The 19478-nt window shown below is 40.0% G+C and overlaps 1 protein-coding gene across 2 annotated transcripts in view; it reads right to left on the bottom strand.

The window, feature by feature from the left end:
* The window catches only part of LOC136886011 (ubiquitin-conjugating enzyme E2 G1), a 65615-nt gene extending 47428 nt beyond the window's left edge, over positions 1-18187 (bottom strand). The window contains exon 1 of one of the 2 annotated variants that reach the window (XM_067158722.2): positions 18036-18187. In XM_067158722.2, coding sequence (XP_067014823.1) covers positions 18036-18081 — 46 coding nt within the window. In that variant the 5' untranslated portion in view covers positions 18082-18187. Of the gene's footprint in view, positions 1-17907; positions 18013-18035 lie in introns of those variants that run through there. The other variant, XM_067158723.2, reaches the window with a different exon arrangement.
* Between the last annotated feature and the right edge of the window lie 1291 nt (positions 18188-19478).

Here is a 19478-nt window from a genome sequence, read left to right as displayed (position 1 = left end):
TATAGGATTGGACAGTTTTCATTGTGTATAATTGTGTCCTTTGTAAATATTTGTATCTCTTTCATTTTAGATTAATAACTATTGTACATATCTCAGATCTTTGTAATTTGGCTTTATGCTGTTGCTGATCCTGAATATATAAATTAGAATTTTTAAAATATCATTCTTTTCACCATACCTCTATCCTGAGCCAGTCCTTTAAACTCAGTTCAGTCTTACAGTTCATCCTCAGAAGCAAGTTCTTAATGCAAGATAATCTGGTTCGTCATCTTCCTCTTTTTCCAGCAATTCATACTTTAATGTTATTGCAAAGGAACTGCTCATGCCATAGAACGCGATCTACAAAATTTGTCTTTTTTCTTCTCAGCAACCAGACTCAGTTTTTCTCTGATCTCTAAATACTTCCATACTGATCTTCATTTCAGCTGAACTTACACTCTGTATTTTCCTCTTGAACTGCATTTCAACTGCCTCTAACCTTTCCTTTTCCAGTTCCCTTAATGTTCAGCTTTCAGAACTGTACATAGGCATGCACTGCACAAAAGATTTTACAAAGGCCTTCTGAATTTTAATATCTACGTGTCTGTTGACCAACGGGAGCTTCTTACCTTGATAAACTTCCTTTACTATGTCTATCATTTTCCTGACTTCAAGTAGATTCCCATTGACATCTGTGATTCCAAATTGCCAAACTGTTTCAATTGTTCCATTTTCCCTTCAGGACAAATTTTGATGTCTGTCATAGGCTTTTGGCTGAATTTACAGAATGGAGAAATAAGTAAAAGATATATATACTTGTCTTAAATACAGTCACAAACTATTTTTTTTTAATAACTCCAATATTTGAGATTTGAAGATTTTTTAAAATTTCTTTTTACACAATATTTATATCAGTCTTCTTAACTGACCACCATTAGCACACACAGAGGCTTGAAGTCTCTTCAGCCAGTCGTCTATCGTAGAACAGACAGCGTCGCCATTGAAGAGAGCTTTAAACACCAGAAGGACAGGGTGTATGTGGCAAGTTCTTGAGCTCATGAGAGAGTTTCTAAGGGTCCAGAGGAGTCGCCACTCCTCGTTTTGGTGCCGGGTGGGCTATGAGAGCCCCCACCAGGCTCTTTTGCTTGCTTATCATTACTTAGCTCACAAACAGTATCAACCATTATTGTCTAGGATTGTTACTTGTGACAAAATACGGTGCCTTCATGTGAACCTCTAAAAAACACACCAACCTAAAGAAGAATGTTAAGCACCTAGTGGGACTAGGATGGGGCATCATGTATATTTTGAATTGAATCAATCACGTGAGAGGCTCTCCTGGCTAGGGGAGCAGTCTGTTGGTCAAGGAGGATGGCCTTCTTTTGGGAACTGACTCCCTCAAATGGAATCATCTCTGCTGACGTCTACTGCCAACAACTTGGATGTATTGCAGCCACAACATAAGAAAACCAACCAAGAATAAGATATAAAATGTTGTTGCAACACAAACCATAGCTGCAATCTGCTTACTTAAGAATATCCACGAGCATGGTTTAGAGTTTCTTCTACATCCCTTGTTATACCCGAATCTTCTGCCCTCAGATTTCCACAATTTCTGCTCTCTGTTCAACAATATCCGTCAAAATTCCTTTGATAATGAACACGGCCCAGAAGTTCATGCATTTGCATGGTTTTTTTCCCTTTTGGGTTAAAAATGAATGCTCACACGTGTACGAAGGATGGAATTTTCAGTTATCTGAATACGATTTTATGGTGCATATACCTGCATATTTTTGTGATTCTGATAATGCATCATGTCAGTATTTTATTGCATATATGGCATATTTTAACAAGTTTTCAGGTTTTTTAATTTCATGATTTTGATTACTGATATTTTAATATTTTAGTGCCTATATGGCATATATTTAAAATTTCAAGGGTTTTTATATCATTTCTTCATCTGGTTCATATTGGCAGTTATGTTGCATGTGATGGAGCAACTCTTAACATGAAGATGAGTAATGATGATGCAATGTCATTCAATGAATCCTTTGCTGTATCCTTCCCTGCTTTAGCTGGCCTCTGGTAGTAGTGCTGTAATTTGTAATAGCAATGTGAACTGGTTGCATGCCAGACAAATTACATTAAGTTACACATATAAAGTGTGTTAAAAGTCCTTTAAATGCCAAAAGTAAGACCAACTTCAATTGGTAGATTCATTTACAGAGAGTTTCAGGTGACTTAATATCTACAGATAATAGGGTGGTGCATGTGAAAAGTAGGTATGTAGGGAGTGAGCAAAGATTTCAAGTAGTTCAGCACATAAACACAGTGAAATATAAGGAGAATTTAACCAGAAAACTCCCAAATAAAGAGCCAGTTCAAAAGCAACTAGAAGTGTGTATAGAAAGTAGGGTTGCAGAATTTTCTTATGACTAGCATTTTTAGCTGCTGATATTCCCTTGCAGGAAATGAATACAATGTTTTCTTGCCAAACACACTCTACATATGCCTGAAGAAAGTACATTGCATAACACTTAGTAGGACATTGTGTTACAATAATGTATCTCCAATTTACAGAATGAACAAGCAGATCAATTTGTGTGGTTGTCTGATGATGACACTACTGTTTCTTCTAAGGGCCGTTTAATTGCTAATATAATGCATCATCGCCTGGGGCTTAATCTTCCTTTTACTTTCCCTTGAAGGACAAGTTGTTGGAAATGGTATTTTTCATTACGCGTGAGCAAAGTATGCTGTCTTCCGTTCTTTGATGGTCTTTTTTTTTTTTTTTTTTTTTTTTTTTTTTTTTTTTTGCTAGTGGCTTTACGTCACACCGACAGACATGGGATAGGAAATGCCTAGGAGTTTGAAGGAAGTAGCCGTGGCCTTAATTCAGGTACAGCTCCAGCATTTGCCTGGTGTGAAAACGGGAAATCACGAGAAACCATCTTCAAGGCTGCCGACAGTGGGATTCAAACCCACTATCTCCTGGATGCAAGCTCGCAGCCAGATGGTCTTTGTTATTTCCAACCAATACTTTTCCCATGTGCTGCATAACCACATCGTTCGTTATGTGATGCAACCAAGTGACCAGCACATCAAAATCCTAAAAAGGAAAGTTCTTTGTGAGCTGCAGCAAAGGTTTCCAGATACTGACAATTTTTCAGCTCCTTGCCACACTTCAGAAGAGGTAAAGAAATTCTTCACTGATATTTGTTTGCTAGAGTGGCCAGGGAACTCCCCTGACAATCTGATAGAAAACATGTGGGCCATTTCCAAAAGGAGACTCACAAAACTTTATTGTTCCACCAAATTATCTTCTTCCTTAGCATTTGTCCCACATACTAGCAGGATCTGCATTTTTGGCTCTCTATTGCAACTTTACAGGATGAAGATGTGCAATTTTTAGATCTCCATGTACTGTGTCAAGCCAACACCATCTCGGTTGTCCTGCTAGCCCTCTCCCGTCAATCAACAATGTCAATCCATTCTTTGCAACTGTTGTTTCATCAGCTCGAAGTACATGCCCATACCAGTGGAGACTGCTATGCCTCATCTTTTCAGTAATTGGCGCCACATGTCCACCAGAGCATCTTTGTTTACATCACACCAAGTTGCTGTTCCATCTCCTTAGTGAAAGGCCAGCATTCTGCACCATACAGAGCAACTGAACGCATCACAGATTGATAAACTTTAGACTTTAGCCAGTCTGGAATCTTATCACATAGGACATCAGCCACTGAGCGCCACTTCAGCCATGCGATTTGATGTTTCAAAACTGAGGGTTCCATCTGCAGTATTGTCAAACCAAGATATTTAAATGACTTTGTCTTCGGAAGGTCAAAGCCATTATGTAATTTGAATCATATTTAGATCATTTAGATCTGTTGTCCAATATTCAGTTTTCTTAAGTTGAGAATTCTACGAAACGGTTGGTCCTTGCCTGGACTTGTAGTCAGTCTCATCCTTCAAAGCCAAAAACAGGTTGTTGGCATAGAGCAAAGTCCAAGGTACAGATTTCTGTAGATCTCTTGTAACAGTATCTATGACTATAATCAAGAGGAGAGGTGAGAGTACAGATCCCTGACGGACACCACCGAAAAAGGAAAATCACGAGATAATCCAGCCACTGCTTGTACTTGGATCTTTGGGTTGACCCAATCTATCAGCTCTTCAGGGACACCATGACCATGGAGGTAATGTGGAACACAATCGAATACCTATCAGTGTCGAGGAAAGCAAGGTGTAGATGCCTCGATTTCTTACAGTGCTTCTCAATGAGCAAGCGAGCAGCATGGATACCACAGAGGGCTGCCGACAGTGGGGTTCAAACCCACCATCTCCCAAATACAAATTCCCACCTCCGTGCACCTAACCGCACAACCAACTCACTCTGTATTCTCCAATCAATAATACGCTCAAAAACCTTCACTGAGTGAGACAGGGGGAGCACGGGCAATAATTGGAACATTGAGCCGGACTACCATTCTGCCTCCAAATTGGAACTATTGTACTAGACATCCATTCAGCTGGTATCCTTCTCTCTTCAATTATCTTTTTGAAGAAATGTGAGCCATTGAGCTGAGTCCCATTGCTTTGACTTCCAGAGTTCTGCAGGAATATAATTTGGTCCTGTTGCCTTCCCAGACAAAATCCTGCCAATCGCTTCAACGACTTCTGCCTTAGTGATCGAGCTAACGGGTCCTTGTGTTGAAATAGGAATGCGCGGAAACTCTACATTGCTAATTTCATCAAAGTATTGCCTGCAGCGTTCTATTATGTACTACAGAATTTCTAACTGGACTGATGGTGGTGGTGATTATTTTACTTCTAAGAGGAAATACAACTGGGCAAACATTCTCCCTTAATACTAATGAGAAGAAATAACAGAAGAGGTCTTACGCATTTGAAAAATGAAGGTATTGGCAAAATGAAGATCAGAGTCAAGCAAGACGTGAAAATAAAATTCTCCCACCCCAAGGCCTTGAAACCGAATACCATCAGAAGAGAGCCAGACATACATAGAAAGATAGGAACAATGAAAGGAAGACAACAGAAAAGACGTGAGGTGACCAAGGGAGGTTGGATAGGAAAGACGAAAGGAGCCCGACACAAATAGAGGAAGCAATGCCAGAGTCAGATAAAGGTCTTGTGGTTAACAAGCTGAGAGTTCCAGAGATAGAAGATACCAGAGATGTGTTGTAGTGCCCCAATTATAGGGGATAACTGGATTGAAAAGTACAGTTTTTGATGCACCTTTTTTCCTGCTATTATTTTTACATTACACCGACTCATAAGACGGGTTTTATGTCAACAATGGAATAGAGGAGGGAAGGAAGTGAATGTAGCTTTAAACCTTGTCAATTACCTATATAGCCTTAAAGCGTGAAAACGAAAAATCCACAGCCGTGTTCCAGTCATACGACCGGGTCAGGAATGGAATGAATGAAGCGCCCATCTTGTAGCGAGGACTGGAATCGTGCCAGCTGCCGAAGCCTGTCGCTCTTCTCTGGGGCAAAGATTAATGACTGATGGATGAAATGAAATGATATGAGAGTGTTGCTGGAGTGAATGATGACAGGGCAAACCGGAATAACAGGAGAAAACCTGCCCTGCCTCCGCTTTGTCCAGCACAAATCTCATATGGAGTGACTGGGATCTGAACCACGGAACTCAGCAGTGAGATGCCGGTGCGCTGCCGCCTGACAGAGACACCGTCCTCAATGCGTAACATTCCAAAACAATTTCAGTTTATATTCCAGTACTCAACATTTATCCAAATAAATGTTGCCGACATAAAGCAATTGGCAACAATTACAGGCAGAAATTTCCCACCAGATGCTTCTTAGGATACTGTGTCAAATATATATTAATAGATAGTAAAAGACAAGATCATTCTCAGTCGCTTCTAATTTTTTCCTGTGCCTTAACTACTCACTGTTAGAAATATGTCTTATTTTACATCAAAATGAAAGGTCATTCATTTTTAATTAGTATATGATGGTGTCAGGAGAGCCTGAGGGCATGTTCGGCTCACTTGGTGCAGGTCATGGGCAACCTGTACATCTGGACGAGATGATGTATAGGGAAAGGGGGAAACCCGGTGTAGGCACATAGCCTACTATTATCTAATAACACCAACAAATCTGTTCAGGGCTTAACATCCCTGTCCACTGGTCGATTTACCATGAACAGTGTCATATGCCCTCGCTCCATACGAACAATGCATAGAGGTTTGGAATTTAATCTAGGCTTCTGCCACGCAACCACCACCTCTCCTACCATGCCGGCCAACATTCTGATGGCAAAATTTCTTTCTCACCAACTGGACAAACTGGCTAACCATGGTGTCAGACCATATAGAACTGACACCTTAACAATCGTGGCTACCAGGCGGACAAATGAAAGGTGGTAGAGTACCCCATCACCTGAACGTAGGCAAGTAAGTTGAGGTTATACAATGTGGTGGTGATTATTATTGTTTTAAGAGGAAGTACAACTAGGCAAACATCCTCTATATGCCGGTAACACTAATCAGAGAGAAAAGAAAATGGGAAAATGGAACGTATCTGACACTTGAGCCCTTGGGGCCCCTTTTAGTCGCCTCTTACAACAGAGGATATTGTGGGTGTTATTTTACAACCCCCACTCACAGGGGGATTATAGGATGTAGCTGTATAATGAAAATCAATTTTAAATGACACAATGTACTTAACTTAGGGATTACAAGGTTAAAATTAGCAAACGGTGAAGTTGTAGTACCGGTATAAACAGTTTAGCTAAAATTCATAAGCATAGGAGCTATAATATCATGAATAGATGCCTAACATGGAAAATAAGGGAGGTTATGGCTGTCATACAAATGGGGTAGAATATTTTTATTTTTTATTTCATCAGTCAGTAACTTGACAATGCCAATTAACTACAGGTACCCCTTTCAATGGTTGACAGACAAATTATGATTTCTTATTAGGGGAATTAGGAAGGATTATTCTGGATCCTGTTATTGTTTGATTACTCTCAATAATACACAGTAGTTAATATACTTAAGGCAGATTTCTTCATACAAACAGCCCAAAACGCCATAATAGAAAAAAATTACATTGGATAAATAAGAATTCGACCAAAAAGATTACTGAGGCAAGGGTGCCATTATTAACCAACGATTCATCAAATTCACTCATTTTTCTGTGATGAGAAGAAAAGACTGGATAGAGATGTGAAATGCTCCATGGACTGCAGTACAATGTAAATATGATAGAACTCCAGGACAATGCATATGAAAAGTTTCTTAAAATAGAAAGAACTGAGATTCAACAAATACTTTATTATGTCTCCAAATCTAGTAACTTGCAAACCCTAAGTTTGAGACAAGAGAATAAAGTATATTTTTAAAAAAATCCCCTTTGGACTTTCCTAGAAGAAACAACTTGTCCAGTGTCAGTCTATAAATTACAATATTTTAGTCATTCTACTCCTGCTTGCTGATAAGTGATGTTGCAGTTCTCAAATATAGGTACATAAATTAAGAAATATGTTCAGTGTAATATGAGACATTCGAATAGTTGTATGGCAGAAAGAATACGTGGGATTTTGTTAGCTGGGGAAAAAAAAAAAAAAAACCTTTCCCAGCTCTGTCAACTTGGTGTGTTCAGATGCCTGTATCTTGTCTGATCTTAGAAGATTTTCATCATAGAATGTTTTGCCTTAAGCCTTCAATCTTTTATGATTTTGTTGTTTCGTTAATCTCTTTTCATTTGTTAATAAGGAAGTCATACTTTCCAGTATCGAGTCAGTAAAATGTAACTTAAAAGCTCTTCACTCAGTCAAACACACAGGTTAAATATACATATTATACACCATACCTGTAAAAAAAGGGCATTATTAAACAAAAGTGTATTTTTATCCTTTGTTTAATGTTTTTTTACAGGTATGTAGTACACAGTTTAAAAAAATTAGGGGAACATGTTTTGTAACATCTGGTATGTGAACGTTAATTTGGTAGATGGGGTTCCAATGGTCGTAACAGCATACCTTGAGACCTTAGCTACTCAGGTGATGTCAAATCAAAGTTATACTCCATCTGTAGGCGTAGCCATGCATTAAAATGTCAGGTGACCCCTCAAAACAAAGTGAATAGCGATGCGTCCGTGTGCCGTTGTGGGGTACACAGACTACTGTGGTCATTTGATGATGATGTACGTAAACCAGCACATCCCACGAGACATCTTAACAAGGTTCAAGTTGCAAGGGCCGTCACTTTGATCCAGGAAGGATTGACTTTTTGTCATGTTGCTATGGATCTCAATGTCTCTCCACCAGTTATTCACCACTTGTGGAATCGCTACAAAGAGACAGGCCAGTTCACAAGGAGGGTTGGACAAGGTCGTGGACACATGACAACCCCACAGAATGACCGATATGTGACCACCTGTGTGATGCGACTCGTTCAGCAGCTGCCAGAGAACTGCAACAAGACCTCAGGAGGGACACTGGAGGGTCTGACCAGACAGTAAGGAACAGGTTAAGAGAAGAGTCCTTACGACCTAGACGTCCTGTTCGAGTGCCCCGTTTAACGCAGCAACATCACTCAGCTCGCCTTCTGTTTGCCCGTACCCACGTCAACTGGCAACTTCACCAATGGAGACCTGTGCTGTTCACAGACGAGTCCAGATTTCCCGACAAAGCGTGATGGACGTCAATGTGTATGGAGACTTGTCGTCGTCCGCGGTAATCTTACCGCTGCAGGGTACATCGAAAAGATACTGCTACAGCATGGGTTGGTTGCTGCATACGGTGTTGGCCCTGAATTTGTACTCATGCATGACAATGCCAGGACTCATGTAGCGCGCATCACCAGAGCTGTCTTGCGAGAACTCGACATTGAAGAGATTGAATGGCCAACAGTGAGTCCTGACCTATTCCCATCGAACGTGTGTGGGATAGGCTTGATAGAAGTGTTCGTGAGTGTCCTGTTCCACCAGACTCTCCAGGGCCTCGAGCAGACTCTCGTTGAAGAATGGGACCTGATACCGCAACGTGACCTCAGTCAACTTATTCGTAGCATGCCATGTAGGTACCAAGCTGTGATAAATGCTCGTGGAGGACATACACCATACTGAACCTCTCCAACTGTGATAAAAATCCACCCTGAAGGACTGTTATCACTGTTTTCGCCCCTTGTTTGTGTTCTGAAAATTAACATGAATCCATCGATGTTTTCTTGTATACTTTAACGATAAAGAATAAGGTTTAGTTTGTAATATACCTGGGTGTGAGGTATTGTTTTGTGGAGCATGGCATACGTTCAAAAACACGTTCCTTAATTTTTTTGAACTGATGTCTATTTAATAATAAATTTTATTGCGCACAATGTGCATAGAAGTTCACAATTAGATAAGACAGCGTGGCGTCTAATGCGCTCTGCATAAGTGTTAGTCCTTAATAAATTCACTAATCGAGCAGGACCTCGAGGAACACTTCTGGATATGATATCTTTCACATACTTGGTCACATAGCCTACACACACAGTTTATGTTCGGATCGTGAAAAACTTTATTTTTGCACATCTTGAAATGGAATCCGTGTACAGCCAACCTCGTAACTATGTGTCTCAGTTGGTAGCCCGTTTCCATCCATTTTCGATTCGTCATGGCCTCCGTTGAGTAGAAGTCTTCCCAAATGTCCCTCTTTTTTTCTCTAAGTTTATGCAACAGGTTATCGTATGCTGCGCCTCCTGGTAAAACAAGATTGTATCTCAGGTCCTCAATCAGGAATGTTTCTCTCGCGAGTTCATATACAAGTCGAGATCTTGTAGTCTTTGAAACACTGAGGACTCGCTTCAGATATCTGGATTTTATCTTTTCCAGGTCGTTTAATTGCTTCAAACTCAGAAATTCCCCTATGATCTCAAGCCCATAGGTTAACACTGGTAGCACTTTTACTCGAAAAAGCACCATGGCTGTATCCACTGCAATTTGTGTGATATTCTCGATGTCATTCATCGCTTTCAGAGCTGCAATAATTCTAGCTCTTATATGGATCCTGAAACTGCTGCATGTGGTCTGCAAGGTTACACCTAGGTATCTAAAACTGCTAACTCTGCGAAGGCGGACATTATTACACCATATGTCTATTTAACCTGTGTGTTCGACAGGCTGAAGAGCTTTTAAGTTACTATCTCTTTTCATTGCTATATCTTGGTCCACCTCCATGGCTATGTGATTAGTGTGCTGGCCTCTGGTCCAAGGGGCCCCGGGTTTGATTTCCGAGCAGGTCAGGGATTTTTAACTATCATAGTTTAATTCTGAAGTTGATGTAGATGATGTAGATGTTGATTCCCATAGGGAATCAGAAATAATTGTTCCGAATGAGTAAATTTATATTGGTATTATTAATTCCGAAGTTTCGGAGGTTCTGGGTGTGCTTACCATCCTCAGCATTAGAATTCATCATCGGTACGGCCCCATTCTCACAGACTGCAAACAGCTGGAGCTACTCTCCACAAACTGATTTTAAAGGTAGGTTCCCCTATATTATTGCTCCACAACCTAAATACACCAAAGTGATTGAATGGAACAAGAATGCTAATCAAATCATTTAAAAAAATTCTATTTCAGTGCACGATCCTCACTGGGTGTGGAGCCGCTGAAATTGTTTTGATCCCTCGGATACCAATGAAAACCACAGACCTGCCCTTTACGTTTAAAAGGCTCCAGTTTCCAGTAAAATTATGTTTTAGTATGACCATTAATCAAGCACAGGGTCAAACTCTAAGCATTACAGGTCTAGACCTGAGCGTTGAATGTTTTTCCTCATGGTAAACTCTGTAGCCCAGTCACGTGTAACACTTCCAAAGAAAATGTATTTGAGTTGGCCCCAGACAGTGTCACGCAACGTAGTATATGAAAATTCACAGCCTGTTTCCAGTCATTCGATAGGGTCAGGAATGGAATGAATGAAGCCCCCAACTAGCAGCGAGGATAGGAATTAGCCGTCTGCCGAAGCCTGTCACACTCCTCTGGGGCAATGATTAATGAATGACAAGATGAAATGAAATTATATTGGAGAGTGTTGCTGGAATGAAAGATGACAGGGGAAACCGGAGTACCCGGAGAAAAACCTGTCCCGCCTCTGCTTTGTCCAGCACAAATCTTACATGGAATGACCGGGATTTGAACCAGGGAACCCACCGGTGAGAGTCCGGCGTGCTGCCGCTTGAGCCACGGAGGCTCTAACATAGTATATATATGGGAGATAATTTTTTTAAATTTGGAAGGCCACCCATGCGAAGCTAGTATTATCTATAGGCCTATATTAAAAGTGTTTACTAAAACCAGATTTGGCAAATCCGCCCGCTCATTTTACTGGACGATTTGCTTCATTTTTATTTTCTTCTCTCCGGAATTACCTGCTGGTGAATCATGATATTGATAGGTCTCTAAGTTCAGCCAACTTTGAGTAATTATAAAATCAAATCATTAAATGATCACTCCAATAATTGCAGGCAAAGGCTTACCCTAACCTGCAATACATTCTGTACTTAGCAAGTTGCTAAGCAACTAACACTTTCAATAATATTCTGATATATGATTTTCGTCCTTACTAATGTCATTGCATGCAGTCATGTTTGATTACTACCTATCAAGCCAGAGAGTATACACTTCCTTTGATCACAAAAGAATACTATTCCCCGCTCTTTGATTTTCTAACCTTTCCCAGCTTTCAAATATATTCAAAAGATGGCAGAGCGTTCCTGCTGCTAGGGGGCTTTACGTCGCACCGACACAGATAGGTCTTATGGCGACGATGGGATAGGAAAGGCCTAGGAGTTGGAAGGAAGCGGCCGTGGCCTTAATTAAGGTACAGCCCCAGCATTTGCCTGGTGTGAAAATGGGAAACCACGGAAAACCATTTTCAGGGCTGCCGATAGTGGGATTCGAACCTACTATCTCCCGGATGCAAGCTCACAGCCGCGCGCCTCTACGCGCACGGCCAACTCGCCCGGTGAGAGCGTTCCTGCTAAGAGAAAAAAAATCTACATACAAACACACCCCATCATGAGATACACCTTATGATGATGATGATGCTTGTTGTTTAAAGGGGCCTAACATCGAGGTCATCGGTCCCTAATGGTACGAAATGAGACGAAATGGAATGACGAATTAAAAGTCCAAAATTCTCCACTGACCAGAATTCAAAACGTGAGGACGAAGAATGAATGGATGGATATGAATTTAAAAAAACAATCAGTGGATGCGACCCGCAATGCCTTACATTCACAGAAACTGACGCCAAACAATAGGATTACTGAACAAGGGACTGCTGCTATAGCATAACACCGAATCGATGATGCTTGCAGTCTAAAGGGGTTCCAAAATCCAAGTTATCACCCCCTCATAACGGTACTTATCGCTAGGAAAATAGAACCATGGTATTTGTCATGTTGCGGTACTAATCAAAAGTAGCGTAGACTCGCGGTATTCCACACATTATGGTACTACTCACAGGTTATGAAATTCAACATACAATACAGACCTATGGTTTTTCTCACATTGCGGCACCATTTACAGGCAACCCTATGGTATTCATCACATAAGAGTACTAACCACAGGGACCTGCAGTATCCCGTGGTTTTCCTCGTATAGTGGGTACTAATCATAGGCAAGCAGAACCATGGCAGCTATCATCCCAGGGTCCCGCTCATATGGTGGTACTAATCACAGGTACTGCAAAAGCCGACCGCACGGTGCTCTTGTGTGCTACCAATTACGAACCTATTTGGTACCTAACATAGCAGTACTACGCGCAAGTTAAAGCAACCCATGGTGTTCTCGGCGTGGTGGTACTAATCACAAGTAGTTTCATGGTTCCAAGACAATCCTCCCTTGGTCGCCCCTTTCAGTCACCTCTTATGACAGGCAAGGGATACCGTGGATGTATTCTTCGTCTGCGTCCCCCACCCACAGGAGGTTGTGTGTTTGGTCCGCGAGAGGTATTTCATCTCCCTCAAGTCCCCCAGCAAGCCGGTTAGGACTCCCCTATCCGGCACCTGAGATGCGCCACGTGGGAGTATCACCTCTCCCCCTGCTACGCCAGCGTAGTAGGTTCGTGGACATACGCCTTAGACATTATCTGGGAACACCTATCAAAGTATAAGTTAGCTACACTAGTAAAAGTGAAGGCCATGTATCTTAAAAAAGTTCTCTGCCTGGCAAGAAATGCTCCTTCGAAACTAACCTACGAGCTCATAAAGACAACCGTTCTATATAGAAGAACTGTGATTATAAATACCATTGCCTTCTATTACAATACCAAACTTTACATCAAGCACTGCAGGGAAAAAAAAAAAAAAAAAAAAAAAAAGTGAATATAGGCATAGGATTTTACCAAACAGATGCACATCTTATTAAATGTTCATAAAACCATTGAAAACGGCAGGCAAAATAATATACTACGACAGGCACATCAAGACGAGTTATCTGATTTACTTATAACGAATGCTGCGGAGCAGCCCGGGTCCTCTATTATTATTATTATTATTATTATTATTGCTATATTGTTAGCAGTTAAATGTGCACAGCAAGCATATGCTCCGGCTACAGGCCTTCAAAATGCACCACTCATGTACAGTCCACTTGCCTCTGCAGATCAGTGGTACAGTGTTGGCCTCTAGATCCCAAGGTACAGAGCTTAAATCCAGCAGAGGTAATCGGATTTTTGAAGGACGGACAGTCCATTGTAAGTTGGAAGCATATAAAACAAAATGTTCAGCGTTTGCCCGACAAAACAGATTCACCCATAGGCTGCCCAACAGAGTTCTGGCATAGTAAAGCGGAATACTGAATGACACTCAGGCAGCCTAAATGGCATACACACCGTAGCAGAGGCCAGAAGATTATTAACACATGAAGCCCAGATTTGCCGTACTTCTAAGCTGAATGTTTAAAGAACTAAGCCCCTACCCATGATCATTCAGTAGAGATTCCAGAATTTGAGCCAAGAGTGTTTCAACAGCAGCAACAACTAGGTCACAAAGACAAAATGCAGTTTCACGGAATATCTTAAAACCATGATGTTTATTTTTGCAGCATTTGCTTCTCATGGCACCAGTCCCATTTAATTAAACTTTTAAAATATTTTTACTGGCTCTTTGTATCACCCTTATTATAAACAGATTTCAGACACACTGAAATGCCAGAATTTTTATTGATACGAGTTCTTTTACATACCAGTAAGTCTACCGACACGAGACTAATTTATCCTAACACCTTCAAATACCACTAGACGAAGCTACGATCGAACCCTACAACTTGGAGCACTTTACCATCTAAGCCATTCAGCCTGTTTTTAAAAATAAAAGTAATTTATCGTATGGCTTTTAGTGCCGAGTGTGTTCAAGGACATTTTGGGTTGTTTGGTGCAGGCAACCAGTGCATCTGGATGTGGGATGATAATGAGGTGAATCCTGGTGTCTGCACGAAGCCTACCCCTGTCAAATAACACCAAGGGGTCTGCTCAAAGTTTTACCTCCCCATCTGATGGATGAATCATCAACAGCATCATATGCCCTCACTCCATGAGCACTGCAGAAGTTTGGAATTCAATCCAGGCCTCTACCTCTTCTACCCTCCCAGCCAACATTCTCATGTTGAAAATTCTTTCAACTAAGGGGATTCAAACCATGGTGTCACGACCACATAGACTTCAACGCCTTAACAATCATGGCCACGAGGCAGGCTAATGAAACTAGTACAAAATTGTGATTCAATTCTTCCTCATTCCCAACAAATAACTAATAGGCTACATCAATATTACAGAATATAACTATGAATAAACAGAATTATCATTAAAGAATTTAAATACAAGATATAAATCAACGTATGAGAATCCTTTCTTGAACATATTAGTAAAATTTTATAATTGACTGTACAACTTAGGGCCTTCCTCAAATCAACCTGTCAACTGTCAACCATTCTCAGCTGCATTTGGGGTTCAAATATTGGCTACTGCAAGCAGCAAAATCTGTGTTGGACAAAGTGTAGGCAAGACAGGTCTTTCTCAGTATACCTATTATCCGCGCACTTTTTAGTGATAGATTTACACCCTAGTACGGAAGCGGTCGACTTTGGTTATCTTCGAGATTTGTATTGGCAACCTTTGAAACACAAACTAAGAATCGCTTATCATCGCTGTGCGCCATCTGGCGTACACTTTAAGTACTCGTACTGTTGTTGTTTACACAGCAAAGCCAAACCATAGAATTCATGCTAGGAACAAGTTTCGCAACGGGAAATGTTATATAGTATTAAATATTGTGTGTGTGACACAGTTGTTTGCTTAAAATAATAAAGGTTTATAAAATTCATATCGATCGATCATATTATCGATTCAATTCAGATTTCATTTCCATTCAGTTGGCAGTATTGACGGAACCCTTCTTACTTCTCCAACGAGTACAAAAATCTATCACTAAAAAGTGCGCGGATAATATAGTTTCCCCTGCCACTTTATTGCGCCATGCAGATGTGCTAAAGTATTAACCATTCAATATAGCTCCATACTTTAGTGCTAGTTGGATGCTTCACCTAACCCAGTGAAAGGTTGTAATTAAGGTTATGTTGTTGGGTAGAGTCAAAATGGAGAAATGTGGCTCAGTGGAATCACTGTTCTTTCTTAGAGACAGCATGTTGGTTAAAAATGATTTTCAGCCAGCCAGTCAAATAATGTAGTATAGTAGTTAATGATTTCTGGGCTAATATACACTCAAAATCAACAGCTCATTTACAATAAAGGAACTATGTAGGTGCTCAAAGTTTAATCCATGTCTAACAATTTCACGTTAAAACAGTCTACAATAAAAATTTCAATAAGAAGACTAAAAACCACTAATTTTCTATTACTAGAACTCCATTTCAGACTAGGGCAGTGGGTTAATGAGTTAAATACATTTTGTTGTGACTTAAGTCTGTTGTAAAACTGTTCTTTTTATTTCATATTCTAGACCAATGAAATGAAAATAACTTGTGCCTTTCAGTGCCAAGCGTGTCCGACGACAAGTTCGGCTCACCAGATGCAGCTCCATTGATCTGACGCCCATAGGCAACGCGCACATTGTGAAGAGGACGAAATTATGATAAAGATGACACATACACCCAGTCCCCGTACCAGGGAAATTAACCAATTGTGGTTAAAATTCCCGACCCTGCCGGGAATTGAACCCAGGACCCCTGTGAGCAAAGGCCAGCGCCGCGCTAACCATTTAGCCATAGGGCTAGACCAATATTTGACATTTACTGGCAATGTATGATTTAAGTCATCAGGTTGCCTGTATCTTCTTCCGTATATAAATAGTTGTACAAAATTTCCAATAATCCATGCAGTGTTAAAGGGACACATTATGTTAGAAGGCAATGAGACAGACTGACAAGTTTCCTTCAATCACTACTCGTTACGGAACGACAATAACCTATACATACTACCCATTAATTACTACAGCAAAACAAATCACCTCTAATGAATAATAAGCGAGATTTACGGTCTCTCACAAGAGGATTTTATTTCATGAAAACTAAAATATCTTCATGAAGCAGGTTCATATGATTCATCATTAATGTTCCCATAGGCCCTAAATGTATTGATTCTCAAATCTATAGTAATATAAATATATGCAAGAGAAAAAGCATTAATTTTATTTAATTTTATTAATGACAATGAAGTCACAGAAATAACTGCACAACCACATCTGTAGTTTTACTCGTACAGTGGTGTCATTCAGATGATGTCTGGTCTTGGTTGAAGGTATACTCAGTCGTATAAGCCAAGCCAGATGCACAACGAATACACCAAGCCTGTGTTAGAATAATGTAGGCTATACGTATTCAGATTGCTTTAAAGGTTTAAACACATAATGTTACTGAATGGGGATATTACTTGCATACATACTTGGCATTCTTGTTACAACTTTCAAATAATTTAATTCGATGGCAATAAATAAGAGGGAAAAGAAATTACACAAACCACCAATAAAACTTCTTGCATAAAGCAGAAATCAAATAATTAAATGCTGCAGTTAAAACTATCTGCGAGTTGCCTAGCTAAAAGTACGAACAGACACGGAACCTTCACAGACCACGATTTGAAATCGGTAATATCTTATAAGCTATTATTTTATGAATAGCCACACTGTTGTATGTAAATAATGGGGATGAGAAACTATACAAAAAAAAGGGGATATGAGTGAGTCATTAAGATTACCCCTTCACTGATAGCAAAGAGATGTCAATTACTGCATAAACACAAACACATGATGCATCCGGATCCATAGGCTACATATAAACGTCATTAAATCACTAAATTCCCTGCAATGCCCAAATATGAACAGTAGGTGAACTACCAATAACTGCATGAGGTATTCTTTACCATACTAGCTCATTAACATAATAATAATCAATAAAAAATATAACTGCGTCAAAATGACAGTTAGAAAACATTTTCCAAAACAACTACTGTATAACTGTACTACGAAGGCCACACGATGAAAATTTTTGGGGCAAAAGAAAAAAAGGTTATAAATATGAAATGTGGACTGCAATTGAAGGAAGTGAATACGACCAAATATTTCGAGATCGTAACATAGCTCATAAAAATTCAACAACTATATGCATCTATACAGGTTTAAGAAGGCTTTTCAGCCATGATAATACTCACTGCATGACTAATAAAAGTAATCTGCATTGAATAAAAATAAACACTTAAAAGGACTCGATAGTCATTAGCCATGAACGCAGTCAACCAATAATGTTGCAGTGCAGTTTTAAGAGTAAGATAAACAAGCTATTCATTTAAGAATCAGTGTAAATGATTCCTCCACACTTTTAGATACTTTCAGAAAACTTATTTTAAATCAGAAGATCAGCTGCTTACGACAAAGACGTCCTATTCCAACCATGGAGCGAGGTCGTCGGTAGTCATGCAAGCATATATAACCCTCACACGCTGTAACTTCGAAAATCTGGTCCACACGAAACACAAAATATTAAAATTGTATATACCTGCTAGTTGTTTCCGTAATAAAAGAGCTGACTGTGGCTCTGACATGAATGAGATAATACTTTCAATTTATAGCAGCAAACAATCACTCCCTGGGAAAATGGCTCTGGTTTGGTAAGCTCAAGGCCGCATGCGCTAGTATACATAAGTTACTTCCGGCAGATACAAGCGACATATGAGAAATAAACTTCACCAAAGAATATTAAACTCTATCGGCGTGAATATGAACTGAAAGTAGAAATTCTCTCTGAACTAACAGTGGTCAGAAAATCGAGAAGGCCATGCAATTCTTTCCTAGCTAATGGCATCTGTGAGCAAATAAAGGAACTGCATGAACGAGTATATACATCATAGCCAACATTCACGTTATGGACCACACAACTTCTCTCACTTGTGAGTTATTTGTTTTTGGACTGACTAAGATGTTGGAATTAGATGAATATATGTCCAATGGTTAGTTCACAGTCTTGTAAGTTGTTCAAAATATCGATAAAAACTTTAAAAATTTACTTCAAATATTATATTAATAAGTGACAAGTGAAGTGTGACAATTCAACATCCAGTGAGTAAACATCAATGCCAGTACATAACGGCAGTGAAGAGCAGTAGGGGCGACAAAGAGGGACGAGGGGGAAGGTCCCCCCCCCCTACTTTGTGGAGAAAAAATTATTCCATTTTAGCCGTCTGAAACTAGGAATATAGGAGTATTTTGTTTATTAAAGCACTTTGTACAAGCCCTGTTTTCTTATCAGCTAATTCTTTACTTTATTTTCGTTCATTATTAGCGGAAATACGCACAAAATGTCGGTCGTCGCGGCTAACTGATTTGCATAGCGCCACAGCAAGTAGTGGGGACTTTGCATATGCTGTGAGAAAGGGTACCAGGGGTATAATTTTTCGCCAAGATCATGGACACTGAGGTATGATTCACCGACTTGCCGCGCACATTCGTCCGTCTAGCAGTCTCTTTACTGTCTATTAGTTTCTTAGTGTATAGGCCTAGTCAAAAAATAAATGATTTTAATTGCATAATCACGCCGTTAATTGGTAATAGATGTGTATATTGTTCCTTTGGTGAAATTTTTATTGTATAGTCTATTGTTGAATCAGAATCTCAAATTATTGCCACACTTAAGCAACGGGAAACTACCTCACTCCTCATTTCCCTAGTACGCCTCTTCAGTGATGCCTAGGCCATCTATGACAGCTGATGGCAGAACTGTTGAGGATCTAACCAGCCTTAGGGCTGAAGACTGAACATACATACATAAGTTGGTAAAACATTTACCTCTCTGTGGAAATTAGCTCAGAGAGCATAAATAATTCCCACTTTGGAGGGTTTTTTTCCTTTCAATTTACATGCATACACCACGCCGTCTTCCACCCCCCCCCCCCCTCCCTATATCCCACTAACCCATGTAATTTTTGTTGTCTGTACATTTTTG

The sequence above is a fragment of the Anabrus simplex genome, chromosome X, assembly GCF_040414725.1.
Source record: "Anabrus simplex isolate iqAnaSimp1 chromosome X, ASM4041472v1, whole genome shotgun sequence".
Classification (NCBI taxonomy): Eukaryota; Metazoa; Arthropoda; class Insecta; order Orthoptera; family Tettigoniidae; genus Anabrus; species Anabrus simplex.
Note: the sequence above shows the minus strand (reverse complement) of the source record. Positions and strands in the feature narration are given on the sequence as shown.